The sequence below is a fragment of the Dasypus novemcinctus genome, chromosome 13, assembly GCF_030445035.2.
Source record: "Dasypus novemcinctus isolate mDasNov1 chromosome 13, mDasNov1.1.hap2, whole genome shotgun sequence".
In the NCBI taxonomy this organism is placed as follows: domain Eukaryota; kingdom Metazoa; phylum Chordata; class Mammalia; order Cingulata; family Dasypodidae; genus Dasypus; species Dasypus novemcinctus.
Genome location: NC_080685.1, coordinates 99,236,351 through 99,256,282, shown reverse-complemented (window position 1 = coordinate 99,256,282; position 19,932 = coordinate 99,236,351). Strand labels below are relative to the sequence as shown.

The window sequence follows — 19,932 nt, the reverse complement described above, 5'->3', positions numbered from 1 at the left end:
TTTGCAAAGCAATGATGACACATCTGGCCATTTCTTGCTGCTTCATACCCCAAAGGATTTGTTTGCGTGCATCTGAGAAGGTTGCTGTTACTATGGTGAGCATAGGTACCAGCAAATTAGGAGAAGTAACTGGCAATTTCTCCTTTTCCAACTATTGTTCAGCTTCTTGACTCAGACATTTAATTTGCCCCCATGTGGGGGAGGGGGGTGTGAAGCTGCTCTGGTCTTCAGAGTGGGACCCAGCCGTGTAGTTTCCAGCATCAATCTCTCCATCTGCATGACCGGAGGTTCTGGGTTCCACAGGAACTTTCATTGTCTTTTGGTGTTCATGATATGGTTTTATTCAATGAGCTGGTCCCACATAGGACGTTCATCTCCTGGCGAAACACAAGCATACCCTCGTCCCCAAGTTAACAGCTTCCCTGTTGATCATTCATGAGTTAGTGGATCACTCGACCAAATAAAAGGTTTTTCAAACAGAGTTTGGGTTTGAGTTTTCTATTTATTTTGGAAATGCTTTTCAGCTGCTGTCCCTTCCAGGGTGGTTCCACAGATAAGAAAATTAAGAGTGAATAGCGCTTTATGTAACTGCACCTGCAGTGTTTCCTTGTCTCCCCCTTTTTGTTTTTGTAACATGAGTTTAAGGGTTTGATTTGCTTGTTCCACAATAGCTTGCCCTTGGGGGTTATACAGAAGTCCCGTAATATGTGAAATAGTCCAAGTATCTAGAAGTCTTTTAAGGGAGACACTGGTATAAGCAGGAGTATTATTTGCTTTTAGAGACTAGGGAAGTTCCATTACAGCAAAGCAAGCTAACAAATGCTGCCTTACGTGTCAAGCAGTTTCTCCCATCTGAGCTGTAGCCCAAATGAATCCTGAATAAGTACCTACAGAGACATTAACATAATATAATTTTCCAAAGGAGGAGATATGAGTTACATCTATTTGCCACAGTGAGTTAGCAGTTAAACCATGGGGATTTACTCCAGGTTCCAACAGTTTTGGGTTATTATGAATTTGACATATTATGGACAAGTTTGAACGATGTCCCTAGCTTGTATCCATGTTAAAGGAAAACAAGCTTTGAGGCTGAACGCATTTATATGGGTAGACTGTGAAAATGAATAGCTTCTTGTGAAACAGGAGTGACTAATTTATCGGCGGCATCACTGCCTTGTACTAATGGTCCAGGTAAATTTGAATGAGATCGAATGTGAGTGATTAAAAAAATGGACTTTTTCTATTTCTGATTATCTGGTGAAGTTTGTGAAAAAGCTTATAAAGAAGCTGATTTACATTAGGTTAGATAAGAGTTGTTTCAATCAATTGAGTAACCTGGACGACATACACCAAGTCTGAAAGGATGTTTATGGACTCTGGTATGTCTTGCAAAGCAGTAAGTACTGCTATTAATTCAGTTTGCTGAGCCGAAAATCCAGGGGTAGGAATTTTCTTAGTTTTTCATAAGCCATTAGCTGCAAAATAGTATCAGCAGCTTCTAAATTATTGACCTGTTTTTCGGTAGCCTCTTGTAACCGAGCGATAAAGTCAGGATAAGCTTTTTTAGGTCCTTGTAATGTTTTTTGAAATGATACCAGAGGCTGGCCTTTAGCCTCAATTTTTTCCTAGACCCTTAAGCAACAGTGACAGACCTGTGCAATGGCTTGATCATTCATTGTTAATTGCTTATCCACTCCCGCCCAATTCCCCACCCTCACTAAGTGAAATGGGGATGTTATGGGCTCTATTATGAGCAGCCTGAGTCTCTGCATGATCTGTACACCAAGTTTTGAATTGTAAAAACTCTCCAGACCCTAGGGTGATGCATGCTAATACACACCAGTCAGCTGGGATCAGCCTAGAGCCTTCAGCCAGCCCCTGCACCATACCATAGGTAAAAGGAGAACTTGGACCATATTGTTGCACTCCTACTTTTAACTCTTTCAAAATTTTACATGGGAAGGATTCATGAATGAACTCATAAACTCCATTCAGATTTTGAGGATCCACTCCAAGAACTACTCTTTCTCGTACAGTGACCAGAAAGGCCGTTTGAAGTGCCTCCAAGTCACCCTCCCTTCTAGCCTGTAAAATGCCCTGTTGTAAAACTGACAACTTTGGCTGAGTGTCTCCAGGCATAGGAGAGGGAAGAGGTGTTGGCAGGGGGAAAAGTGTCTTTCTAAAGTCAGTTAATGGAGGAACTAAAGGCAAAATAACTTTAGTATCATCAAAAAATCCAGTGGGGGATGGAACGAGGGAAAGTGTGGGCTATGGTGTGGAACACAGGACATGGGGTGCAGCGATGCCTGGAGATGTACTCACCAGACGCAATGGATGTGACATGATGATGGAGGAGAGTGTTATTGGGGGTGGAGTGGTGGGGTGGGGGCGGTGGGGGCGAATGGGGATCTCATATTTTTTTAATGTAATATCTTTTTAAAAAATGAATAAATTGAGTAGAATTTGGGAAAAAAAAAATCCAGTGGGAGGAACTTCCTCACTTTCTCATTTTTCTCTTCCTCATCTTCTGTTTGCAAAGGTTCCAAAACAGATTTAATAATCGTCCAAGTGGACCAAATAGTAACAGGGAGTGGAACACGTTATACATGTAACTTTTTAAACTCTTTTCCTACTCTTTCCCAGTCTTCTAATTCTAAACTTCCCACTGCTGGGAACCATGAGCAACATTTTTCTATAATCTGTAAAAGTACTAAAATACAAGACTCGCTGGTCTGGCTCCTCCTGTCTTGAGGTGTTGTTTGAGGACATAGACATATAGGCTATATTTTGTTGAACTCTCTCCGTTTCCCATCATAACTCTGCTAGAATACCCGAGAGTGTCCTTAGTCACCAAGGACTTGGAAAGCCTTCTAAACCACTCAGGGCTCCATGCCGTTACAACACCTTTAATTTTGCTTGAAATGATTCTTCTTCCCTTCGTGCCCCACAATGGGCACCAGTTGCTAAGACCAATTCAGCAACAGGTTTGCACAAAGGGAAGGCAACACAGAACTGAAGAAATAAAAGGACAGAAAGAAAGACAAGAGAGGAAAAAAAGATGGGACCAGGGGACTCACAGCTTCTGAAACTGAGAATCTCAACCCTAGTTTCCACGTCATATTTATTTAGGAACTAACAGGCAGCTGTTTGTTATTTACTATAATAAAGGACAGGGACAACATTTACAATAATAAGATACAGGTCATACAAAGTTCAAATGCCTCCTCACGCAAACATTTTTTCATGCTGACCAGATGGTGTTCCATCTAATCAAAGCCCGGTGTTCCTAAGCTGGCGCTCTTTGTCTGCATTACAGAAATGTTTCAACTTCAAACGATGTTCCTTACTGTTTTCCCACAACAATATATCAGGCAAATACTGGCAGATTTGAAGGCAAAAATTGACGGCTCTACATTGACAGCAGGAGACTTTAACAAACCTCTCAGTAATGGATAGAACACTTAGTCAGAAGATCAATAAGGAAGTACAGGACTTGAATGATACCCTAAACCAACCAGAACTACCAGACATATACAAACAATGCACCCAACAAAAACCAAATACACATTCTTCTTGAGGACAATGGACATTCTCCAGGATAGACCATCTGCTGGGTCACAAAACAAGTCTCAATTAATTCAAAAGTACTGAAGTTAACCCTCACATCTATGGCCAAATGATATTTTACAATGGGGCAAAGACCACAAATTGGGAAGAATACTCTTTTCAACAAACAATGCTGGTAAAACTGGATCTCCATTTGTAAAACAAACAAACAAAAAAGGAGGACCCCTGTCTCACACCATATTCAAAAATCAACTCAAAATGGATCAAAGACCTAAATATAAGAACCAGAACTATCAAATTCCTATTAGAAATGTAGGGCAGCATCTTCAGGACTTTGTGTTAGGTAATGGTTTCTTAGACTTTACACCCAAAGCCCAAACAACAAAAGAAAAAACACATAAATGGGACTCATCGTAAGCAAAACCTTTTGTTCCTTCAACGACTTTATCATGAAAGTAAAAAGACATCCTATACAATGGGAGAAAATACTTGGCAACCATATATCCAATAAAGGATTAATAAGGATTAATATATAATGTATATAAAGAAATCCTTCAACTTAACAACAAAAAGACAAACAATTCAATTTTAAAATGGGGGAAAGAACTGAACAGACATCTCTCCAGGGAACATATACAAAAAAAATATTCAAAATGTAAAGATGTTCAACATCATTAGTCATCAGGGAAGCACAAATCAAAACCACATGAGATACCATTCCATATCCATTAGAATGGCTGCTATTAAAAACAAAAACATACAAAAAAAAAACAAAAACAGAATAACTAGTATTGGTTGAAGAGGATGAGAAATAGGAACATTCATTCATTGCTGGTAGCAATGTAAAATAGTGCAGCTGCTGTGGAAGACAGTTTGGCAGTTCATCAGAAAGCTAATTATAGAAATACAATATGACCCAGTATCCCACTACTAGGTATATACCCAAAAAGAATTGAAAGCAGAGGCTCAAACAGATATTGAAACACTGATACTCATAGTGGCATTATTCTCAACTGCGAAAGAATAGAAGCAACCCACATGCCCATCGATCGACGAATGGATAAATAAAATGTGGTATATATGTTCAATGGAATATTAGTCATAAAAAAGGACTGAAGTCCTGATACATGCAACAACATGAATGAACCTTGAAGACATCATCTTTAGTGAAATAAGCCAGACACAAAAGGACAAATATAACATGACTCACCAATTTGAAACAAATAGAATAAGCAAACTCATAGAGTAAGAGTCTAGAATATAGGATACTAGGGGACAGGGTATGGAGAGAAAATGGGAAGTTAAGGCTTAAATAAAATGTACAGGGTTCCTAATTGGAATGAAGGAAAGGTTTTGGAAATGGATGGTTGTAATGGTAGCACAATACTGTGAATATAATTAACAGCACTGAAAAATACATCTGAATATGATTTAAGGGGGAGAAATGGTAAATTCCATATATATTAAAAAAAAATTTTTTTTAACTACAATACACAGTGAACCCTAAATTAAACCATGAGCTTTAATAGTACAATTTATAAAAATGTGTTATCATAAATTGTAACAAATGTTCCACACCAAAGCAAGGTGTTTGTGGTGAGGTGGTATATGGGAATCCCATATTTTATGCACAACTGATCTGTAAACCCACAACTTCTCTAATAAAGGGGGGGGAATCAATTTAAAAATAGAAAAATCATTCTTATTTTGTAGGCCATACAAAAACAGGTGGTGGGCCAGATTTGGTCCATGGCCTATAGTTCGCTGACCTCTGTTATAGACTCAAATTGCTCACTTCATATCAAATAAAGTTAGTGAAAAAACATGTTATTGGCAGTGAAGCTCAAATTTCCAATCAGCTGTAGACACTACTGTGTCACCCTGTCAATATATTGTTTTCAATTTTATTTCAAATATGTAGAATACCCATAAAGAACTAATTTTGTTTCCTAAAAACAACAAGATTTCATTACACTTACAATCTCACATGAGATTCACTGGACCTAGCAGAAATCTTTTCACCTATACAGTCAATACTTTATATCAAAATCTTTTACAGCAGTCTACAAAATTACTTATCCAAGGTTGTGAAAAACATATAAACTTCATAAGCGATTTTTTTAAACACTCACTAAAATATCTGTATATAATTCAACACAAATTTATTTCCTCATATAATACTATTATGTAACCTGGTCCAATGAAATTAATACACAAATAGACAAAATAAAATTCTGGTTTATATAGTAATCAAAGAAGAAACGAAATGCTCTGTTCTAGGTCTTTTGTCTCCTCTCCAATGTCCTGTCACTCTAACCCTCACACCATCTATCACACTGTACTATTTTATGCTTTACCTGACTTTCCTTTCAAACAAAAACAATAATGCCAAAGTGCAAGAGCAGAAAGTCATATATAATACTCTTGGCTTTTGACCAAAAACAATCTAGTGGCACAGTCACACGTTCTCTTACCTTTCCAACCTTACTTTAATAAACAAAGGAAATTATGATTACATGAAATTAGATCAGAAAAGACCATCAAAAGACTTAGGAAGAAAGTCAGTAAAATAAAGTAAGTAAAAACTACCCCGATACCTCTTCCTTACCTACTATCAGCTTCCTTTAATTCTCCTCTTAAGTTACATCCTATCCTACCTGAAAAGCTTAACCCTATCATATATCCTCCACCATACAATACAACTAATCATCTTCCAGTACTCTCTGGTATCTTTGTCTTCTATATTTAAATTTCAGCAATTCCCAAATTCTCTTCACCAACCAGGTGGAAAAGTATACTACAGCATTTCAAAACTCCCCTTCACCACCACAGCACTGAAATCTTGTGTTAGTTTACATATTTAAATACTCAGTGCCTAGTTCATTAATCACATATCTTTAATACATCTGCTTAATATAGTACTTGCTCAACTCCTAAAAATCAGTCTTACCATTCAACTTGTTTTAAACAAATCTACATGCAAATATCATAAGAAGTAAAGACTAGCACCCTTAAACCTAGAAAGTTAACAAGGTATAAGGAGAGGCAAGCAAGTAAGAGGTTCTCAGTTAAGGTAGAAGAATAGGAAGAATACAGTAGATAAGGATACAATGGATACAACATAAAGACTATCTGTCGCAAGTAAAACCAACCTGAAGTCAATCCATGCTTTGAGGGGTCCTCTGAGCCATCATCACAGTAGAAGGTGTATCTCTCACCAACACCAACAAGTCAAAACCCAAACCTTTTTTGGAAGTGATTCAGGCAGGGTGGGGAGAGAGGAGTCAAAGCTTCTATGAAAGTGTTCTGCCTCCAGGTTCCTATCACAGGGATTCAAGTCTTAGGGCTATGAGAGAGCCCCCGGTGACTTCTCAAAAAGCAGCCAGCTAAAGACCTAATGGGTTTGTTTCATATCACAGTTCACCTACCTACCCTCACCTTCTGTGCTTTATACCTCTCAGAGTAGGGCAGGATAGTGAAATCTAAGACAGCATCTCTGAAACACAAGATGGGGCAAGGGTTGAGTTATAGAATAAATCTTTATAGTATAAGCCGTCAGAAATCGGCATTTGAAGACCACTTATAAAAAATACTTTCTTTTAGAACAACAGATAATATCTCCTGGCTGAATATCTCCTGGTAATATATACCTCATTATTATTAGCTGACAGCTTTCACTGAACCCCCAGTTTCAAATATTGCCATAGCCAATGAAAGGGAATTTCCACTTGCACAAGGCGAGATAACTAGCCAACAAAACAAGCTACCCTGGGGCGGAAGAAAGCTATTAGTCTTCATTAAGAAACAAGCTCTCATAAATATGACTTTTAAGTGAATATCTTAATCTAAAACTTGATGCTAGTTAACCTTTCTACACTTGATTACCAACACATTGTTTAGTAACATCTATTATTACTAAAAAGAACCATTCCTCTGACGTTTCACATTTTTACAATGTCCCCAAGCATCAGAATACTGTATATTTGGTCAAAAAGAGAGTAAGTTAAAAAAATAACATATTAATCACAATTATAAACCCTAATATAATTGTTTCATCATGAGCAATAAATATCTATCAATTGACTTCCTTTTCTATCAAATGCACTTTTTTTCTGCTACTCTGCAGAACATCCTCTGGGCTCCAGGAAATCAAACCAGCACCCAAGTAGCTCACACTGAACATCTTCTACCAAATAGTACTCCTACTGCTTCCTCTCCATAAAATTAAATCTCTTCATTTGAAAGCACAGTCCTATGATTGCAGTTGAATATCTGGAGTATCTTAAGCACATGACATTACTTCTCCAAAATTCCAATTTTTAATTGTAAAATAAGGGACTTAACTATATCATTGCTAATGTTCCTTCCACTCTAAAACTCTGATTCCTACAATTTATCACAAATTTTTTACTTGCCCCACCAGGCTCAAACAGCCCTAGGGGTTTTAAGGGTCAATATTTACTATCTGAATCACTTGTTTTATATGCATACATTCTTAAACACACTAACACATTCTCATTTATGCTTATCTTGGAGTAACTACCTGTAGCAGTTTGATATTATTGATGAATTCCAAAAAGAAATATTGGCTTATGTTTGTAAACTGATCTTTTCCTTTGGGCATATTAGATTATATTGGATTCAGAGGTTTACTTGGTTATTAAGTAAACCTCTTGTGTCAGTAGGGCATTGACTCCCCCACTTCTTGGTAGGTAGGGACTCGCAGATAAAAAGCATGGCAAAGGACATAGTTGGAGGGTTTTTGATGTTGGAGTTTGATGCTGAAGCCTTAAGCTGGAGCCCCAGGAAGTCAGCACACAGGGGAAAGAGAAGCAAGCCCCAGGAAGGGAGGAACCCAGGAAGCCTGCACCCTCAGAGACATCAGCAGCCATCTTGCTCCAACATGTGGAAATAGACTTTGGTGAGGGAAGTAATTTATTCTTTATGGCCTGGTAACTGTATACTCCTACCCTAAATAAACACCCTTTTTAAAAACCAACCAGTTTCTGGTATTTTGCATCAGCACCCCTTTGGCTAACTAATACACTACCTGTTCTTTTTTCCTATTTATTTTAAGCCACCTCACCAGAGCAAATTCAATTAATAAGGAAGAGTGGGGAAAAAAACTAAATCAAAATAAATAAGGAGCAGTGAATAAAATTAAGTTGAGGAGCTAAACACTTAAGAGAAAAAAGAACTTCTTCAAGCTGAGTAAGTAATACATTCACTAAAAAATAGGCAGACCTAGAACTATCCCAGCAACAAGATTTAAAGTTCTCATGATGCCACCTAGTGGAAATTTACACTAAATACAACTTTAAATTAAAATTACTTTTAATTAGACATTGTATATTTTGTCTCCTTATACTACACAATGTAATAAACAGACTTCAAATTTGTCTTAAATAAATATTTATGGTATTAATTAGCAATCAACTGAAGAATATTCTTTGTAAAAATGATCCTGACTCAAAGCATCAACTTAAATCAAGTAACTAAATGAAAATAACACAAATAAAAAGAAAAGTCATTTGGATCCACAAGAATTTTTTAACTTAAATAGATACATGGCTTTCCAATTAGTCCTCCCAATGCTTTACATATAATCAACAACATTCAATCTAACAGTTTAACTGCAATCTTTGTGTTTGTCTTACACTAAAAAAATGATTTTTATCAAATTTTGGACAAAGTGATTTTTAAGACATTCTTTACAAAACTAGCAATAAAATACCACCCCCAAAAAAGTACAACTTCATTTACAGTAAAACAGCTAATTCAAGACACCTAAATGACCTTTCTTATCTCTATAATTGTCACAATGAGAACTTGGGGAGTTCTTAAACCAAAATTTACAGACCAAAAAAAAAAAAAACAAAAAGAGCATGCTACATACAAAGAAGCTGAGCTTTCAGTTTGTATTTGCGATTTGGATTACCTAATGATTTTCTCTTATTTACTTTATGTACCTGGAAAATGTCCCTCCCAAACTGCAAAGAAAGTCCAGTAATGTTTTAGGAAGAGGAAATGACACAGGTTACCAGATGAGACTATACCAACATCAAAGGCTCTACTATGGAGGCAGGGCGTAAAAGCAACCTACAACCTTCAAACAGGTCAATAGATGAGGAGAAACACATCAAGAAGCTCAATTTCCAAACCCCATTTTGGCCACATTTCCACAAATGTCACTGTAACTTCAAAGCTAAGATTAATTCAACAAAGAGAAAGGGGTTTAAAATGGAAATAAGATATTAACAACTAATTGAATCTTCGTTCATCATTGAGGAAAATATTTAGTATAATTTCTTTGAACAAAGGAAATTAAGAATATCCAGTATTTCATCTTTAAATTATAAACCAATATTAACTTTTTGTCTAAAAGCCTACTGAATAACTTGTTAATTTTCAGTGTCATTTTAAATAAAACATTTATTTACCAGTTAATCACTGGATAATTGGTTTTATGAAAGCTTACAGGGGTTTCCTCAACCCTACTACACTATAAAATAAGCCATTTTTTCTTTTTCTTTCCCCTCTCCCTCTCCCGCCCTGCTGTTTTTGCTGTGTCCATTCACTGTGTGATCCTCTGTATCTATTTCTCTTTTTGTCTTCTCATCTTTCTCCTCTAGGATTCACCAGGATTCGATCCTGGGGACCTCTGATGTGGAGAGAGGTTCCCTGTCAATTGCACCACCGCAGCTTCTGGCCTCTGCTGTGCTTCACCTTGACTCTCTCCTTCATTTCTCTTTTGTTGCGTCATCTTCTCGTTGCGTGACTCACTTGCACAGGCACTGGCTCACTGCACAGGCACTCGGCTCATCACGCAGGCACTCTCGTGGGCACTCAGCTCACCGCATGGGCACTCGGTTCGCCATGCGGCTACTCGGCTCACCACACAGGCACTCGGCTCACTGCCCAGGCGTGCTTTCTCTTCTTCTTTTTCACCAGGAGGCCCCAGGAATCGTACCCGGCTCCTCCCATGTGGTAGGGAGAGGCCCTATCACTTGAGCCATACCTGCTTCCATGTTAATTTTTAAAAAACCAAAAATCCAGGTCTTTATGTTTTCCTCAGAAAACTAAATTCAAGATAAACCATGACCTGCTGACTACATTTTTTAATCAACAAAATATGGGGACTAATTGGAAAGACATACAGTTATTAAAGTTAAAAAAATTCTTGTGGATCAAAACTAGCATTTATTTTATTTTTATTGTGTTATTTTCATTTAGTTGATTTAAGTTGATGATTTTGAGTCAGGATCATTCTGACAAAGAATATTCTTCAGTTGACTGGCTAATTAGTAGCATAAATGTATTTTTAAGACAAATTTAAAGTCTATGCATTACACCATATAGTGTAAGATGACAAAATATACAAAGCCTAATTAAAAATAACATAAATTTGGGAAGCAGATATAGCTCAAATGGTTGAGTGTCTGCTTCCCTTATATGAGGTCCTAGGTTCCAACCCCAGTACCTCCTACAAAACAAACAAAAAAAACAAATGAAAAAACTGACTCCCATTGGGAAGCAGGTATAGCTCAATGGTTGAGCACCTGCTTCCCGTGTACAAGATCATGGGTTCAATCCCTAGTACCTTCCCCCCCAAAAAAATAGATAATTCAAATTTAATACAATTTGTTTACAGTATTAAAAAAGTAATGATTACTTAGCCTCTACACCTGTTCTCTGAGAAGTGGTATACTTGCCATGTTATTCGACCTAACTTAAGGACCCTGAAACAGCAGACTATATATTAAGATTTGACTCTATGGCTCCTTCAATTGGCAAACTAAATCAAAGGTATGAAAAATGACAATCCACCTTCAAAACATCATTTAAAATACTACACTCAGAGGAGTTGTTACACAATGAATCACCTCCTCACATTTTTTTTAAAGATTTTATTTTATTTTTTTATTTCTCTCCCCTTACACCCCCTCCCCCTCTGCCTGTTGTCTGCTCTCCGTGTCCATTCACTGTGTGTTCTTCTGTGTCCGTTTGCATTCCTGTCACCAGAAATCTGTTTCTTTTTGTTGTGTCATCTTGCTGTGTCAGCTCTCCGTGTGTGAGGCACCATTCCTGGGCAGGCTGCATTTTTTCATGTGGGGCAGCTCTCCTTGCAGGGCGCACTCCCTGCACGTGGGGCTCCCCTACGTGGGGGACACCCCTGGGTGGCAGGGCACTCCTTGCGTGCATCCACTGCATGTGGACCAGCTCACCACACGGGTCAGGAGGCCCTGGATTTGAACCCTGGACCTCCATATGGCAGGCGGACACTCTTATAGTTTGAGCCAAATCAGCTTCCCACCTCCTCACATTTTAACTCTAAATCTAAACCACAAACATTTACCATCAAAATCCCTCAACAAGCTGCACACCTGTGGGGCTTGGCTGGCAGCAGGCTTTCCTGATCTTTTCCTACCTCTCCACTGGTTGTCTCTGGGGTTTGTATACCTTTCAGTATGAAAGTAAATTTTCCACTTGCCCATCATGCCAGACAGTGTCATGATATTTAAAAGCCATTTTCCCCTCTCAAACGAAAATGAATTTGTAAGCTATCTGACACTCATCTATATAAATTTGTCAACTAGGTGTCTTTCAACAGGACTAATTAGCCAGGCATAAAGGCTTTGAAAGTGAGGGGGAAACATAAATATTAATAGCATTTCTAGTGCCATGCTTGTTCACTCTTCATGAATCAGTTTTAGAGATGGCAATGTTGAAAAACGTAACTGTGCACTGACAAGATAAAATGCCAGCATAACTTTTAGGTGTCATAGCCTTTTCCTGTGTTCTCTCATCCTTATAAAAAGCACATTCCTAAATGATAAATCCTTCCAAGGAAAGCCCATCTTTTCAAAATTTCAAAGATAAACTCTGAAATAACTCTTTAGATAGGCCCATACAGTTCAGTTTGCCCAAGGCAGTTCTGGTTTACACTTGTTGTCTTGGTATAATTATTAATAACATCCTCTAAATCTTACATGACCCAATCTAAACAAAAATTACATGCTTGTCCTAGCTTGAGGTTATCTACTTTAACATTAACCCAGCTACCTTTTTACCCTGAAGAGCCTTGCATAATCTGGAACACCATCCCAAGAAAAGCCATTCCTAATGATAAAGTTCCTCCCTTATTTCTCCTAGACTACAGCAAAGGACATGCATAAGTACCTTATACTGAAGAGGCTCATGAGACACCCTTCTCTCACCCTAGTTGACTGCCACCTTAATAAGCTTAATGAAGGCTTATCATGGATATCACAAGAATATAATCATTCCCAAATCATACAATTTTCAATTTCAGTATCAAAAACCAAAGAGAAAGAAAATAAATATTCTGCCTTTCTGAGACCTGTATTCCTCATTTAATACTCTCTTACAAAACTTTCTAACTTTCCTACTTCTCCTTCTATTGGATGTCCCAGAATCAGTGCATTTTGCAGGGAGAAAAAATCTTACCCTCTTTCTAAAGAGTAAGGACCCTGAGGCAACAGCCAGATCAGGTTATCTCAAAAGTGTCACCTTAGAAAGAAATTAGTTCTAGAAATAAAACTACACTAGTCCCCAAGGAGTCACTAGATTTTCCAAAGCCTAGCAAGGATTTCAGATCAAAACACGTCAAGGAAAATACATTATTTTTCCCAAAAAACATGCTAGATAATAGAGTAAAATTACTGGCAACAATATTTTTCTATGTGTCTGGAAGAATCAGGGTGAAGTCAAAGGTATTGAGGAACAATGAAGAACCCTAGGCATGTAGGCCCATGCACAGAATGCTAGTTTAAGTTAATGTTACATTGCTGTTAAATCAATAGAAGTGACCGTGAGCGAGAAACAGTAAAAGGCTAGCTAATCACTTCTCAACATGGTAGCACCAAAATAAATTAATAAATGTGTCAGCCCACATAATAGATGGGAACTGTTGCTCCTACTAAATCAATAAGGGAATTTACTTGAACATCGATGTCAATTTGGCATTGGTATATACAACATTAATACATGACATCAGATATGTGACGTTATTACATACCCTCACAAAAACATCACTGCAATAAGATTATGGCTAACTCCCATGTTAGAGTTCTCCTCTACCATAAATTCTTACTCATGAATATATCAAGAAATACATAGTCTATTACTTTATCTTCATGTAAATCAAACCTAAGCCATTTGAACAAATATGACCCATTTTCTCTTATAGAAAATACACACACACCTGTGTCCCCTAATCTCTCTCTTTTATTTTTTTAAAAGATTTATTTATTTATTTTTATCCCCACTCCCCCCTCCCCCATTGTCTGCTCTCTGTGTCCATTTGCTGGGCATTCTTCTGTGCCTGCTTGTCTTCTCTTTAGGCAGCTCCAGGAACCAATCCTGGGACCTTCTGGAGTGGGAGAGAGGCACTCAATCTCTTGCACCACCTCAGCTCCCTGGTCTGCTGCATCTCTTATTGTCTCTCCTCTGTCTCTCTCTTTGTTGCATCACCAGCTCTCTACTTGGGTCAGCATGCCACATGGGCCAGCTTGCCTTCACCAGGAATCCCTGGGAATTGAACTCTGGACCTCCCATATAGTAGATGGGAGCCCAATCACTTGTGCCACATTCGCTTCCCTAGTCTCTCTTTTTAATTCCATAATTGTTTCAGTTCTCTTGAATGTTCAAACAAATATCATGCAATGAGTTAGCTTAAACAATGAGAATTTACTACTCATGTTTTTGAGGTTAGGAAAAAGTCCAAATCAAGGCATCAACAAGATGACACTTTCTTTTTTTTCCTGGGACTGTCAGCTGGTGATCCTGGTCCTGGGCTCCTCTGTCACATGGCAATGCACATGGCAGCCTCTCCTAGCCTCCCCCTTTTCTTCTGGATTCTAATAACCTTCAGCTTCTTGATCTCTGTGTGTCTGAATTTCATTCTGCTTATAAAGGGCTCCACAAATAGGACCAAGCCCACCCTGACTGAGTTAGATCACACCCAAACTGAAGAAACCTCATCCAAAGGTCTTACCTATATGGGTTCACACCCACAAAAAGAGATTTTGTTTAAGAACATGTTTTTCTGGGGTACATACAACTCCAAAACACTATAATAACCTTCCCTTGTAATTAACCATCTTACCTGGAAAAAAAACAACAAAGGAACCCCAAAGGCCAAAAAGATATAGATTTTATTTCTTCATAGAAAACTCAAATAAAACTTTTTTTTAAAAAGATTTATTTTTTTAATTCTCCTCCCCCCCGCACCCCCCGCCCCGTGTCTGCTCTCTGTGTCCATTCGCTGTGTGTTCTTCTGTGACTGCTTGTATTCTTTTTGGGCAGCTCCAGGAACTGATCCTGGGAGCTTCCAGAGTGGTAGAGAGGTGATTACTCTCTTGCGCTACCTCAGCTCCCTGTTCTGCTACGTCTTCTTATTGTCTCTCCTCTGTGTGTCTTGTTGCATCATCTTGCTGTGCCACCTCTCTGTGTCAGCCGGCACTACTGTGCAGGGAGGCTTTCTTGCGTGGGACAGCATTCCCACACAGGGGGCACTCCCATGAAGGGCAGCATTCCCACGTGGGCCAGCACTCCACATGGGCCAGCCTGCCATGTGAGCCAGCTTGCCCTCAGCAGGAAGCCCTAGGCATCAAACCCTGGACCTCCTACATGGTAGATGGGAGTCCAATTGGTTGATCCACATTCTTTTCCCTCAAATAAAACTTAATAGATAAATAATTCAAGAAAGTAAGCATGGTTGAATTAAACTGATTAAAAGTACAAAAATCAGGAAACAGACGAGACTCAAGCAGTTGGGCTTCCATTTACCATATGGGAGGTCCAGGGTTCGATGGCCAGGGCCTCCTCGTGAAAGCAAAATGGCCTGCACAATGAGCTGGCCCACATGGAATACCAGCCCATACAGGAATGCCACCCCACACAGAAGTGCCCCCCGGCGTGGGAATGCCACCGAGTGCAGGAAAGCCACCCCACATAGGAGTCCTGGCCAATGCAGAGAGCTGGCACAGCAAGATGACGCAACAAGAGACACAGAGGAGAGAAAATAAGAAGACATAGCAGAACAGGGAGTTGAGGTGGTGCAAGAGAATAATCGCCTCTCTCCCACTCCAGAAGTTCCCAGGATCAGTTCCTGGAGCCACCTAATGAGAATACAAGCAGACACAGAAGAACACACAATGAATGGACAGAGAGAGCAGACAATGGGGGGGTGGAGGGGACAGAGAAATAATTTTTTTCTTAAAAAAGTACAGAAATTGTTTTAAATTGATGTTAGTAGAAAATATATCAAAACACTAAAACTGTCAAAGAAGTATTATTTTGGGGTAATGGACTAAATTTTTAAAGTCAGTCCTGAAATTATGTAGAAGCCAGAAGTAATGCTGCAAAATACATTTTAGCAAGGCATTCTTAAGTTAGGTGTGGCAGTTTGAAGTTTTTATGGACCTCAGAATATCCATTCTTAAAGCTAATTCATTCTTGTGCATGTGAACCTATTGCAGGTGGGACATTTTGATTAAATTACTCCAGTTAATGGCCTTTGATTAGATTGTGTGACCCAGGGTGGATCTTAATTGGCTTACTGGAGTCCTTTATAAATGGAGGAATAAAAAGCCGTGTATATTAAAAAAAAGTCATAGAGACTGAGAGAAGCTTCCAGAGACCAAAATCAACCAACCCAAGAGACAGAAAAGCCAGACAGAGCAGCCCGAAGCTGAAAGCAACAAGGCCCAGGAACAGGGGGGTGGGGTGAGGTGGTGGGAAGATTGGACAACAAGTAGACACTGCCATGTGCCTGAATGCCCATAGTTGCAAGCTGGGTGAGAAAGGATACCTTTATTTGGATATCTTCACAACCCCAGAACTGTAAGTTTTTAACCTAATAAGCCCCCATTTTAAAAGCCGACCCATTTCTGGTATATTGCATTGGCAGCCCTTAGCAAACTAAAACACTAGAGGTAATAAAATCTCTAAACTACTCATTATATCACATTTTATCTAAGATGCCATTAATTGTGGATGACTCATTCATTATTTTATATACAACTGAGAAAAAAAAATAACTATCAATTAAATGTAAGACATCAACTGTAAGATGTACCCCAATCAGTAAGTAGTGTTAAAATGTGAAGAAAAGGATTTTCTCAGAATCAATGAAATGCTCTCCAATTCCTATATCAATGTTCCTTTTTGTAATACATATGATTTATAGTCTTCTGAAATCAAAACCATTGAAACAAACAAACAAAAAAATTAAAATCTCTTACCTTCCGTACTACACTCAGGAAAGCTATCAATGAGGGAATCCGAATAAGCTTCAGCAGGACCAATCAATTCAGAACCATCATTAATTACTCCACCCTAAAAAGATTGGAGTAATTGTGTTTCATTGTCATTAAGAATCTAAGGATTAAAAAAATCAATAATAAATGAATACTCACCTCAATGGTTATGTGTTGGACTACAGAAAGATAAATTAAATTCAAACTGCTTTTTAAAAATCAATAGGAAATTATAATAATATGCATCTTATTATAAAAGCATATTATTTACATCTATCAAAAGTACTCATAAAGAAAATGCAAAGGAAAAAAGGAGTATAAAAAGGAGGAAAAATATACCAGCTAAAGAATAAATATAGTTCAGCATCTTTAAGTGACTAGATATTTTAACTAACAATAAATGATGAATCCATCAGAAAGTCATCTAGTTTTAATAAATTATAAACTACAACATATCAGCACAGCATCTCCTGTGAGACCAGAAGCCACTTAAGTTTGAGAACCAATTGTATATAATGTAGGTAGAACTAAATAAATTTAAAATATTTCTAAATTAATATTAAATTAAATGTGCCATCATTTAAATTCTGTATTTAGGTTTGCAAATTTAGGCATCAAAAGACTATTTTCTCTCTATTCTATATGCAGCTAGAGAATGCCATCATGAGGCAAGCAGTGGTACTGCTGATTTTGTACTGTGGCTTTGTGCATTAAGTGCTCCAATCACAAATGTAAGAGCTTACAATTCTTAAATAATTATAACTAATTAAAATAATAGCTCTTCTGCTCTGTCACAGCCATCCTGCTATCTTCCACCAACAGCTCTATGCCCCCAAATACCACTACGAGACCCCTATTTCCTCTCTACCTCAACACAAAGAACTCGATGACTATCTTTACCTAATCAGAAATCTCCAAGTTAATCTTTGAGAAAGAAAATTTGAAATGGCCCCTCTCAAAGTACCAAAGTTTACGTTCCTGAGTGTTACATGAACTGAAAATTTAAAAACAAATACCTTCTTTAGAAGAAAGAATTTGTATTACTTTATTCTATTTATTGATTAAAATACTCAAATTACAGATTTTTTCCAAAAAAGAGAGTAGTCTAGTCTAGATCAGGTCATCCTTTAAACAAGATCCAAAACAAATCTTAGGAAAATGTTTAAGTATTCCAGAGAATTAAAAGACAAAGTTGATTTTATTTACAATTTCATTTAACAGAAAGTGCCTTTCTACTGTTAACTACTTCTTCTACTACCAGGTGTGTAACTTCAAGTTACATACCTCTAAAATGGAAATAATGCTTAAAACTAGCTCAAGGCATTGTTTGAATTAAAAGCTATCATACATGTAAAGTGTATATAAGGTAAGCACTCAATAAATTTTTGTTATATTATTAGCTAATGTAATATAAGATCTGCTTACAACATAAAATGAAAACAAAACACTAAGAATGTAACAAAATGTTTTAGCTCATGATGCTAGAAGTATTTTATTTACCTATTTTCATAAACAATATTATACAAAATAATGAACAAAACTTTAATGAAAAAACATAATACAAAAAACTCTTCTATAGGAAGCAGATGGATGTAGTAGAGAAATAAGATGCTTAATTATATAGTCCTTTGAATTTATTCCAATTTTAGTTGAATTTATTCCATATTTTCATTTTAAATCTCTACTTCAAATACACTAACCTTTTGGTATCCTGAGGATCAGTTTTAAGAAGTTCATATTATACAGCATCTTAAAGTTTTTATTAATTAAAAGTCAACTGAGAAAGAAAAAAACGAAAACAAAAACAAAAAGTCAATCGAAGGGAGAAGGACTTGTAGTATGGTAAAGTATATACTTCAGTAAATCCTTTCCCCAAAAAGCAATAGTAAAACTGGAGAAAATTTTGAAAAGCAAACATTTGAAGGATCTGCAAATACATCAGAAGCATAAAGAAGATGAAGTACTTGCTAATGAAAAACCACTGAATTTGAGATAAGAACTGTGAGAGTCTGTGGCATTCTTGCCTCTGGTTCTTCCCTTCCACCATCCCAGCTAGGTTGGAGTGGTAATTACATAAGGACATGGTAAGCCCTGAAAATCTTTAAAACCAGGAGGTTCAATTCCAGAGGGGGATGACTTGATTTGGACTGAAGTACAGGAAAAAATCCCATACCAAACAGTTTTATCAGTAATAGCTGTAATGCCAGTGCCAAATGAACAGTGAGTACCAGTGGTTCAGCTTGCCTGAAGCTATACTCAACAGAAGATTGGCACATTAGCCAAAAATTTAACAAGGAGATCCAGAAAACACAGAGCCACAGGATGTCTTTAAAAGTTCTCTACCTATCAACACAGAAAAGAACAAAAAGGGACTAAGCTATCCATAAACACATGGCAGGCCAATACACAAAGAACCATCCCATCTGGGGAAGCACTCAATAGCAAAGGTATTTTAGCACAAGCTATGACCAATCAGTGGCTGAAGACTAAGCTATAGTCATACAGGGCTAATGCCTACATGCCAGGCTTAAAAATAAAATTTAAATTTAAAAACTGAGCAGATATAGGCAGTTGCACATAGCAGGTGCAACTTAGTCCATAGATTTGATCCAGACACGTTACTAAACAAACTTACAAAAAACCACAACAAAAACTTACAAGGGAAAAAAAAAAACTAAACATTGCTACAATATACTGTGGTTAACAGGACAACTGTGAGAATGTTCTCTCATGAACAACAGGAAATAATATATACTAATTTAGGGTGTTAATAATCAAGTGGATTGGCAGAAAAACACACCAAATGTAAGATATGGGCTGTAATTAGTAGTATTACTTTGACAATGCTCTTCCACAGTTTTTAACAAATATTTCACAACAATGCAAGGTACTGGTGGTAGGAAGGTATATGGGAGTCTTGTATGAGGATATGCATGTTTGTTTTATAAATGTACAACTTTTACTATACACTTATAGTTTATGTAGGTCCATGTATTTATGATACAGTTCAGTAAAATTTTATTAAACAAAAAAACAAAAAAAGAATTGCTACAATATAATATGTGAAATTCCAGATTTTTAA

At 37.4% G+C, this 19,932-nt stretch overlaps 1 protein-coding gene across 13 annotated transcripts in view; it reads right to left on the bottom strand.

Moving 5' to 3' along the window:
• The window catches only part of RPS6KC1 (ribosomal protein S6 kinase C1), a 237,492-nt gene that overhangs the window by 131,328 nt on the left and 86,232 nt on the right, over positions 1-19,932 (bottom strand). For 9 of the 13 annotated variants that reach the window (XM_058275189.2, XM_058275192.2, XM_058275198.2 and 6 more), the window contains one exon: positions 16,836-16,929. The exons of 2 other annotated variants lie outside the window; for them this stretch is intronic. In XM_058275189.2, the coding sequence (XP_058131172.1) occupies positions 16,836-16,929 (94 nt within the window). Of the gene's footprint in view, positions 1-16,835; positions 16,972-19,932 lie in introns of all 13 variants that reach the window. 2 more of the 13 variants (XM_071207727.1, XM_071207728.1) reach the window with 1 other exon arrangement.